At 41.2% G+C, this 11,349-nt stretch overlaps 1 protein-coding gene across 2 annotated transcripts; it reads left to right on the top strand.

Moving 5' to 3' along the window:
* The first annotated feature begins 2,088 nt into the window (after positions 1 to 2,088).
* On the top strand, positions 2,089 to 10,813 carry LOC108922225 (zinc finger protein 84). 2 transcript variants are annotated; one of them, XM_018732221.2, is made up of 4 exons: positions 2,089 to 2,341; positions 5,125 to 5,158; positions 6,554 to 6,609; positions 7,786 to 10,813. In XM_018732221.2, the coding sequence occupies exon 4, from the start codon at positions 7,858 to 7,860 to the stop codon at positions 10,786 to 10,788; it is 2,931 nt and encodes a 976-aa protein (XP_018587737.2). In that variant the 5' UTR covers positions 2,089 to 2,341; positions 5,125 to 5,158; positions 6,554 to 6,609; positions 7,786 to 7,857; the 3' UTR covers positions 10,789 to 10,813. The 2 variants fall into 2 exon arrangements, with proteins under 2 accessions (XP_018587737.2, XP_018587738.2); XM_018732222.2 differs by lacking the exon at positions 5,125 to 5,158.
* The last annotated feature ends 536 nt before the right edge of the window (positions 10,814 to 11,349 follow it).

Raw genomic sequence — 11,349 nt, 5'->3', positions numbered from 1 at the left:
AAACTTACAGAACCTACCCACTGGATAAACACAAGTACATATCAGGTACATTCTGATTGAAAAACAATGTGATAAAATGCTGATACATGAGTTCATGTGATGAATCGCTCACTTCCTCATGGACAGTAAAATAGAATTTTAAGGCCGAACACTTTTTCTGTACTTTCTCTAATCTACCGTTTCTTTCTCCAGTGGTACGTGCAGCACATGCGTAAGACTGCACTGTCTCAAATGTGTACACAATTATTAAGAAACGGTGAACATTACATATTTATGTTGTCATGTTACAGTAGATTTGCTACATGTTAATAAAAGACAACAGAACCTGGCATCATGTTCATGTTCTATCATGTCTCATGCCCAAGACTGGAGGAACACTAAGACCTTGCAGTGTATGAGTTGAGAAGCATGGTAGAACAGCAAGTAGCGCTGCTCTCTCACAACACCTGGGTGGTGCGAGATAACATGGGTTCAATTCTCGCTCAGTCTGTATGGAGTTTGCATGTTCTCCCTGGGGCTGCATGGGTTTCCTCCCACAGTCCAAAGGCATGCTGTTCAGGTTCACCCATCGCCTGTGAGTGATAAAGAGGGTGTGTTCCACCGATGTATGGATGAGTGAGCCATTCTAAGTAGTGTACAGTACTACTACTGTAAGTCACCTTAGTGAATAAGGCATAGGCTGATTATACTACATAGTTTGTTGGAATTGCTTTGGCAAAAAGTGTCTGGTAAATTAATAAATGTAAATGAGTTATTGATGAAAACAGAAAAGTCTTAATGCAAATCTTTGATTATGTTAGATTTATCTGATGTTTTGAACAGAATCTAACCCATAAATATAATGAGGAAGAAAAATATATTATTAATTCTGACTACAAAACAGACTTGTGATCCCAAGTATGTTCATAAGCTGAGGTACAAGAATATATGGAAAACTGAGTTCACATGACACTTTTCTCTAAAGCAACTTACAGTATTAAGCTACTTACAACTATTCACTCATTTACATAGCTGGTTAATTTTACCAGTGCAATTTAGGCCAAGAACCTTTTTCCAAGGGTACTACAGCTCAAAGTGGGATTTGAACTTGAGGGTCCAAAGACAGTAGCGCTACCCCCTACGCTACCAGCTGACCAAACACGTACATTACATACAGTTCAACCTGCATTTCTAAAGTGTTCCTTTTTACTAAATTGTACATTTGACCAAATTCATGTTTTTTTTAAATATTTCAGTGAAACATGATATTTCAAAAAAAAAAACTACAAATGTCAAATTAAGGCCAAATGATACCCATTGTGTTCTGTTTTAGCAGAAGAAGAATGCATAGACTATTATACTAACAACTTAATACTCTCAAATATAGCAGAGGTTCAGGGATGCCCATCGGTGTTCAAGCAAGCCTGCATGTAACTCTTCTGCTAGAGCTAAAACTGATCAAATATCCACTGAAGCTGATGAACCAGGTCATCCACAAAGTTTATGCATTTGCTGTGGCTAGCTGAATTGAATGTTTCATGTAGTTCACTTGCTACACTCAAACCAGACAACAATACTCCTTCACCTCTGTCCGCTTGTTGGTCCCACACAAAAGAGGTAAAAAAAATTAAAAGCCCAATGGTTCTCAGTTCCAGCTCCACGTGCTGCAATGAGCTCTCTCTCTCTCATAACAAATCAATTTAGGACCTCTCTCCTGCTCACAAATTGCTTCACAAACTTTCACTAAATTATCTGTTACACATACAGCTACTCGTGTAATGTCACTATGCATGCTGGCAAAAATGGCAGTGCTGGACTAAGTGACAATTTTCGTGAATCGCGTTTCATCTCTATCGCTTATTGGGGAAATTCACATTTGTCCACTCTGACTTACACGTTACGCTGGGGAAAAGCGTCAGCTCAACGAATAAATGTAAATATAAACGCTGTACTGTCACCAAACAGACTATTTATATTTGCATGTATACAGTTAGACGCTTCTCCCCGCTATCAAAGTTCTTATGTACTGGTGCCCCTTTTGTCCGTCAGCCGACGTCACTTCCTATCAGCCGTCATCCGCCAGACGGCCTGCCCAAAGTATTGGAGAAACAACCGGAAGTCGGTTTGTACCCCGCCATTAGGACCACTGAATGCTGGTAGCGCTTCAACGAAAATTAATAAATTCGCCTGAAAATCTTCGAAACAGTAAAGCACTTACAACTCATACTGTGCAGTTTAAAAATAAAAAAAAAAAAACCCATCAATTTAGCCCACTAGCTAAGCCTACCGTGTAAATAGCTTGTCTGCTGTGCCCTGTGATTCATCCAGGCTAGCGGCATACTCTGTTTTAAAAATCCACAAGGTAAGTCGTTGCATGTTTCTAAAATAAGGTTAGTTTAATTTTTTGTGCCTGGAAAATTTATATTTAAGTAATACACGAATAAAAAAATTGCTCAAATGCATATCATGCGGCTCTTTCCCTGGTGACTTTCTTGCTCGCGTGCACATCGGACATCCTTGCTAGTCCGTACATATTGTTGTGGCGCGAGTTAAGTGTGCTGCTCGTGCGGAGCACGTGTGGCTCATTACCCGCGGGCCTGATACGTTCTGCACGAACGTGTAGGCAAAGCACACTTAAGTTAAGTTGTGAAAGATTTTTTAATTAGGCTTGGGCGTGAACAATATAAGTAACGTTTAGTTACTCTGTTTGAAATACCCGATACATTTTGAAAATTTTGGCAAATGATTTGCGATCAGAATTAGATAACTAATAAATAAGCATTGATTGTAGACGTGTTTCATTGCGTTTTCTTGCTCGCTAAATTTATTATATAGCCAGTGTTGCAAAGGTGGATCATTCAATGTGTGAAAACATTTAGTCCCGTTCTGTGTGTCTGTGTAAAGACAGCGTGGTCCACCATTGTTATCCGACGGGTTATCAAAACTTGAAGCATAAAAGTGAGGCATAGGGTCAACAAAAGCAAAATATATCCAGTAAAACTAAACTGTAGTTTTGTGCCATTTGTGCAAAGTTTGGCAGCCAGTCTGTAGTGAAACACATGTCGCAGTTATTTGTTGGTGAATTCTTATAAAATTTGACACTTTATTTACTTGATATGATTTAACATATGCTTTGCTTGTCTGGCTCCGGTGTGGTGGAATGACCTCTCCCTCTCACTCAGAACTGCTGAATCTCTGTGTACATTTAAAAAGGGTCTTAAAACTCACCTCTTCCAAATCATTTCACCCATGATTTCTTAAGTTCATGTAATGTGTAAGTGTTCATGGTCTATAACTTGGCATGGTGACACAGTGAGTAGTGCTTCTGGGGGTGTGAGAGAACATGGGTTCGATCCCTGCTCATTCTGTGTGGCGTTTGCATGTTCTCCCCGTGTCTGTGTGGGTTTCCTCCAGGTGCTCCAGTTTCTTCCCACAGTCCAAAGACATGCTGTTCAGGTTCACCCACAGTGTGTGAGTGATAGAGAGACTGTGTTCCACTGATGTATGTATGAGTGATGCTTTGTAAGTAGTCAGTGTAAGTCACCTTGCTGAATAAGGTGTGTGGGCTGGTAACACTACATACAGTTCATTGGAAGTCGCTTTGGAGAAAAGCGTCTGCTAAATAAATAAACGTAAATGTAAACTTTGAGATCATACCTGTTAAACAACAGATAAACTTCTATGCAGCTACTCTTGTAATGTAAGTGTTTAATTAAAAAATTATTAGGAAGGTGATTCGGAATTGTCAATGATTTGGGTAAACCTTTATGCAGCTACTCGTGTGATGTATACATTGGTTCATATAATGGATAGTAAGAAACTAATTGCACTTTAGAATCACACGTCTGCATCTACGTTCTCTTTCTGCTAATGTAATGTACACATTGCATTTTCTGTGAGATGTGCATCGCTTTGGAGAAAAGCGTCTGCTAAATGAATAAATGTAAATATAAACAAAACATTTTATGGGGGGGGTGTGTGGCGCAGTGGGTTTGGCCAGGGCCTGCTCTCCGGTTGGTCTGGGGTTTGAGTCCCATTTGGGGTGCCTTGTGACAGACTGGCGTCCCATCCTGGGTGTGTCCCCTCCCCTCCAGCCTTGTTCCCTGTGTTGCTGGGTTAGGCTCCGGCTCCCCGCGACCCTGCTTGGAAAAAGCGGCTTCAGACTGCGTGTGCGTGTGCGCATGCGTGCATGTGTGTGTTATTTTTCCGGTGTGAAACACTATCTGTCTATTTCCAACTTTTATCTCATGTTGTGTCCCATAACATCTTACCACGTGTCACACTTCGGACGTCTGGGCTTGTTTTAAGGCTTTTCCTTTGAGGTGGATTAGATAGTGTAATCTTTTCCACCTTATGAAGTTAATGTGTTTCTGAAAAAACATTTGCAAGGTGAATACTCATATTATGTTAATTTAAATGGTAAAAAAAATTATGTTTCTGAGCCCCAAATGTGACACCCATTTATGCTAACATATAGCTCTATGACTGTCTTCTTGTGTACCTTCTGCTCTTTCATAGTTATTACATTTATTTTGCAGACACTTTTCTCCAAAGCAACTTCCAATGAACTGTATGTAGTGTTATCAGCCCACACACACACACACACCTTAGTCACCGCGGTGACTTACACTGCTAGATACACTACTTACCCTGGGTCACTCAACCCTACATCAGTGGAACACAGTCTCTCTGTCAATCTATGGGGGAACCTGAACAGCATGTCTTTGGACTGTGGGAGGAAACTGGAGGAAACCCACACAGGCACAGGGAGAACATGCAAACTCCACACAGACTGAGTGGGGATCAAACCCATGTCCTCTCGCACTACCCAGATGCTATGAGACTGCAGCACTTCTCACTGTGCCACCGTGCCACCCCACCATCCGATTAACAAAGCGTGAGATTCCGCCTGTTCTTTCGTTTTTGTGTGTGTACTGACACTGAAAGTAAAGCCAAAAACCATGTTTAACTCTGTTACCACATGAACCTTATGGGATAGGCTACAATCAAGTTGCTTATACACAAAAATTTATAAAACATATATTAAACTTGTTGATAAGATGTCTTGGAATTACTTAAAAACATGGAATAATGATACATACTGCCCCCGTGTAAATATGCCTGCATTTACCTGTATTCCCACAGGTTTCCTTCCAGTGTCTGAAGAGAAGTTTTTCAGGTTAATTGGTGATTCTAAATAGCCCTTAATGCATGTATATGCATGTCCATCCATCCATCAATCCATTTTCTTTCCCGCTTGTCCTAGTAGGGTCACAGTGGCAACAGGGAGAGCAGAGAGGCCTAGCCGCCCCTGTCCCCCCGCAACTTCCTCCAGCTCAGCCTGGGGGATCCCTAGCCATTCCCAGTCCAAGTGTGAGATATAATCCCTCCAGCGGGTCCTGGGCCGGATCTTATTCTTTCGGTCATTACCCAAAGTTCATGACCGTAGGTGAGGGTAGGGACATAGAGCGACCGGTAAATGGAGAGCTTTGCCTTATGGCTCAGCTCCCCCTTCACCACTACAGTCCTATACAGCGACCGCATTACTGATGTTATTAAAGTGATGAACAATGTCCAACGTGTTGTATTATTGACCACTCAATAGACACAGTTGTCCTTAAGAGATTTTTAGTAATGTCTTTTGTTCATAATTCCAAAGTTATTTCAGTTGCTACTTCCCAAGCAAAAAATCTTAATACAGGCATCCCTTGATTTATTTTTGGTTTAAGTTCTGTAAGAAATGGACATTGCTGTAATTTTTCTTATTACTCTAAAATGTTGTATTAATTTTAAGATGCATTATGAAACTACTTTAAAATGATTGAAAATAAAAATATATTGTCTACAATCTAGGGGGCGTGGTGGCGCAGCGGGTTTGGCTGGGTCCTGTTCTCTGGTGGGTCTGGGGTTCGAGTTCCACTTGGGGTGCCTTGCAACGGACTGGCGTCCCGTCCTGAGTGTGTCCCCTCCCGCTCCTGCCTTGCGCCCCATGTTGCTGGGTTAGGCTCTGGCTCATTGCGACCCTGCTTGGGACAAGCGGTTTCAGTCAGTCAGTCAGTGTGTGTGTCTACAAACTGTCAACTGATTTATCTGCAGTTTGCAACCTTCCTCATGTTTTCGTCCCTTTCTGGCGTAGGTTATTGTTTCTGCTTTGCTCTCCATGGTAATAAGACGCATCTTTCTGGCTCTGTTAAAATCAATAATACTCATGCACACCTGGCAGATGTTGGAAACACTAAGGTAGTGAGTTGAATTAAGGTGGTCACACATTTCTGGTCTCTTTTGGTGTGTTTAATTGACACCTTCCATTGGCCACATGGACACATGTGTTTGCTCCAGTATGCAGATATTTTTGAGAAAATCTCCAAAATCTTATGACTCACTGGAGTTTGCATGCTCTCCTCATGTTTGCATGTGATACCTCCCACAGCCAAAAAACATACATTTCAGGTTAATTGCTTGCTCTAAATCACTTGTAGTGTGTGATTTTTGTGAGTGCGTGTTGCTGCCCTTTGATGGACTGTTGTACTGTTATGGGTGTATCATTTACTAGCCTTGTGTCTTGTACTTCCAGGATAGGCTCCAGACTACAAAGACCCTTACCTGGACAAGCTGTTAGTCATAGAGTGGGTAAGTGGGCCTTTTGTAACTCCAAGAACAAGTCTGTTGTCAAGTTTTGAATAAATAACACTGGTCAACAACAATTTTTCATATGGATTGTAATGGGTGCCCTTTGTCATGCTGATTCAAAAGTAAAAGCTGATTTTTTTTCCATCAGGCTTAGTTTTTTTTGTGATCCCATTTTCATTGTTCTGTTGAATTAATGCTATTATAGGACTACATTTTAACTATAGTAGCATATTTGCAATCAATGATATTAACAATCATTGAGCAATATCTAGTAATTATTATTATTATTGTTCTCTAGCATGAATAACCTCAAGACAAAGGTAAACAGCCTACTTTGTAAACAGTCCACTTGCTGACTCTGAAGAGATCTACCATCCTGCTTTACACATCAAACTTGGACTTATGATAAACTTAATGAAAGCGATGGATAAAACTGGAACTGGATTAATGTAATTGAGGAATACATTTCCCAGGATTAGTGATGCTGAGATTAGGGAAGGTATTTTTGTAGGTCGTCAGGTAAAAGAATTGATAAAAGATTATAAATCTGATAAGTGAAATTGAGAAAGCTGCATGGCAATCATTCATATGTATCTGCAGAAACTTTTTGTGAAATCATAAAGTAGGAAACCATAGTGAAATAGTGACTGATCTCCTGAAGTCGTACCAGGTTATGGGATGCACCATGTCTTTGTAAGTTAATTTCTTGGACTTTTTACCTGCAGTAAGTAACGAGCATGGTGAATGATTTCACCAGAGCATTTCCAATATGGAAAAGGGGGGCCAATTCGAGTGGAGTCCCAGTATGCTGGATGACTACTGCTGGACCTTTAGAGATGTTCCTGAGGTGAAATATAGCAGAAAGTGGAACATTTCATCTTTTTAGTTAAAATTTTTGTGGTTTTAATTAACTTGTAAATGTAGCCTGTTATTAAAGTTGTGTGTCACTCAAAAACTTTGCCTGATAGAGAAATTCTAAAAATATATACAAATTCAATGTAAAAAATACAGATTTCTCAGTTTTTGTTTGCGTGATAGAAAAAAAAAAATTGTTCGCCAGTGTAATATTTTTAAAAATATTTTCGGAAGGTTTGAGGGGCAAATTAATGTTCAGCTTATTGGCTAAATTGATCAAAATATATTATTGTTTTTCCCTTATGTTTTTTAATTTCACAGAGCATGAAAGAATATTGTCTACCATAGCTGAAAACACTTCTCAAGGCCCTGAGTACTTTCTAATCTTTTCTGATGCTGGGAATTCAAGAAAACAGACCTGATGCAGGGTCTCTGCCAGCGAGGACTTACCGTTGCATGGCTTGTGCAGCTGTTTTCCCAGGACTTTCCTCCTTGCTTGTACACCAGGCTTCCCATGCAAATGATAAGACCCCAGATAGCCTTCAGTCTCCTGCTGACTCCTGTCAACAGCCATGCACCAGTTGTGGAACCATGTTTGCCAACAAAGATATTCTGGATCAGCACAACTGTAAGGCTGTGGAAACCTCTTCTTCTGCTTCGGTTTACATTAGTGAGTGTGGATCTGACTTCCAAGATGTTAACACCATAAATGAGCACAGAAAATCATGTGAAGTGAATCCACAAGTTAACTCCTTAGCACCAGCAACTAATAATGCCAGTGAAATCAGCAATCCCAGTCAACATGGTTCTACATTTTCACCTGACAGCCAGAGCTTTAATGTCATTTCACAGTCAGTACCAGTTCTGTTGGTTCATCCACCTTATCAACAGCTCAGCAGCAAACTCGCTGATGCTGAGATGGGTGCAAAAGCAGCTGAAACACTTTCTCCTGTTTCACAGGCAACTGAATTTCCTTCCTTACCTATTCATATCTCATCACAAGATTTATTACTGCATACAGATCCATCCCCAAGTAATTCTCTGTCTGGCAGTGAAGTGTCGGGAATTGAGCAAAAGGATGTCAGATCACCAAAGAAAACCTTAAAGAAACTGCTGGTGTCTGCTTTTATGGAAAGGTTACCACCAGCTCAGACATCCTGGAAGCCTAACAAGGAACATGTTGTACCCAAAACGGTAGCACCGGAAGCATCAACTGAAGCCCCTGCACCCTTGGGGTCATCTGTTCGGCACCTACGAAGATTGCTGACCAAATCGGCAAATAAGACAAAAGCAGCAGCAAAAAATACTCTAGGAGTGTTAAGTTCAAATAAACCATCAACCCAAGCAGTTGGAAATACTGTAAATCTGAATGACACTTTTCTGCCTGTGGTGGCTCTTGAGACACGTCAAAAGCTGTTGGGGGTCAGCAAAGATGGCCAGGAGGGCAGACATCAGTGTGGCTTTTGCCGCAGGATATTCCAGCATGTAGATAACCTAATACTGCATCATGCAGTGCACAAGAAAGAAAAAATATTTGGGTGCCGTGGCTGCAAGCAGCTTCTTATTACTAAAGCAGCAATTCCATTACACCATGCTTGTCCTCCAGACATATCTCGAAAGCATGCATTTTCAGAAGGGTTTGTACTCCCATCTTCCTTGGGAAATTTAGTAAATTCTAGCCAAAAGTCCACACTGGAGCATAGTTCTGTGAGAGGCCCTTTTTTTTGTCATTTATGCAAACATGGTTTCACGCGGCTCTACGGTCTGAAAAAGCACAAATGTCAGTTTTTTTCTCATGCACGCAGCAGTCACCAGAAATCTAAAGTGAATGTAAATTCAAGTAGTAAGAAAATGGTGGAAAACCAAGAGTCACGGATTCATAAAAATGTTGCTGTCAGCACCGAGGCCCCTGGTCTTGTCAAAGTGGAGCAGTTTGAAGGAGGTCCTACACAAGCTGTTCTTTTGAAACCACAAGAGAAGGGTCCTGCACGACCAGGTTCACCCAAAAGCTTTATGCCTTTTATATCTAAAACAGCTATGCAGAAGTGTCCAGCTACAGAGCTGGATGAAAGGATAAAGATTGAGACAGAAGATAAGGTAACTAATAACAGTGCACAGGAAGATGATGAGCAAGGACAATGGATTGTACCAATTGATGAATCAGAAATTGATGTTCTGGTGGAGGGAGAAAATAAAGAGCACCTATGTCTCATGGAGACGGATACAGGAGATGTAGGCTCCTCATCCGTACAGAATGGCTCTTTGTCCACACAGCTGTCCGGCAACTATCTGACGCACATCTCTGAAGCAGGCAAGAAACGTTTTGTCTGCCATAACTGTGGAAAAAGCTATGCTCGACGTTTTACCCTTAAGCAGCACCTCAAGTCATGTCAGATACCTGCAGGTACACCAATGCAGCAAGACACTAAGAAATCCCCCTTAATTAAAGGCATGTCATCATGTCAGAGAAAACAAAGTTTTGATTGTCTCCAGTGTGGAAAAAGTTTTAGTCGCAGGTACAACATGGTCCTGCATAAAAAGAGGTATCACTTTGTGAATACCACTGTGGTAGCATCTGGAAGCCACTCCAAAATGGAGGGTAGGACCAACATTTTACCACAGCAGAGCCCAGGCACATCAGGGGAGCCTGTAAGCCAGAAAAGGATGCTGATAATTCCCCCACCTCCAGGAAATGAGGACAGTGGTATGCGAAGCGAGAATCAGGCTACTGTGGGAGATTGGGGCATTATGTCATTGCCTTCAGTGTTGCCAAGAAAAGTGACTTGTGAGTGTGGGTCTGTATTTACCTGTCCTCGGCTCTTATTTGAGCACCTACAGATGCATGCACAGGAATCCTTCATCTGTCCTCAGTGTGGAGAAACCTACTGTTCCTGGCCCAACTATGAGATGCACCTGCACACACACCAGCGTTCAGTGTGCCCAAATTGCAAACAGACATTCACCCTCCAGAAATCACTCGTTAGACACCTGACCAAGAATAGATGCAAAGCTAATTTCCCAAATGGGAAAAAATTTGTCTGCTCCCACTGTGGCTTGGAGTTGTCCAGCTACCCCAGTCTCTCCTTGCACATACAGAACTGTCAGCACAATCCTTCCCGCAAGCTCATCCGTTGTCTCACGTGCACCCGTAGTTTTAGTACCAAGGAGGGACTTCAGAAACACCTGTTCACCCACAGTCACCCCAATGCCTTTCGCTGTCTGCTGTGCCAGCGGAGTTATCCCAGCCTCCAGTCACTGAAAGACCACAGGAGAAAGGTTCACCACATCAAACTTGGGGGTGTTCAAGCTGTACAGTCAAAATAGGGGAGGGGGGGTGATGTAATGAAGTGATAACAAAAGATTTTATTTGTGGTTTTTGAACTCTTTAAAAACAGTGGTTATTCTAGTTTTTGTTAGTTTTGTCTGGATGGTGACATTCATTTCCATGTTGCCTATACCTATGTGCAAAATATTTTCTATAGTATTTGTGTAGTACTACACTACAAATGACGTCTTGGTGTCAACATTTTTCTTGAAAAGTAGTAGTATGAAACTGTAGTCTTTGTTATTGTCAAAGTCTTCTAGTCATACACCATAACTCTAGATGTTACATTATTAAAAATGGATTTTAAAGAGACATTTTGAAATGTTGTTAACTGTATTTAGTAAAATAGTAAATAGGACATTTGGTAGCTCCCATGTGATTGTTCTGTGATGGACAGGGATCCTGTCCAGGGTCTTTCATCCTCACACCTCTGCTACCAGTGTAGGCTCTGGACTGCTGTGACCCTGCATTGGACAAGTGATTATTTGGTTACATGGATAAAATTGTCATTTACATTGCTAAACCTGTTTCTCCTGTTTTAATGTTTTAATGATAAATTA

The sequence above is a fragment of the Scleropages formosus genome, chromosome 18 (assembly GCF_900964775.1).
Source record: "Scleropages formosus chromosome 18, fSclFor1.1, whole genome shotgun sequence".
Taxonomy (NCBI): Eukaryota; Metazoa; Chordata; class Actinopteri; order Osteoglossiformes; family Osteoglossidae; genus Scleropages; species Scleropages formosus.
Note: the sequence above shows the minus strand (reverse complement) of the source record. Positions and strands in the feature narration are given on the sequence as shown.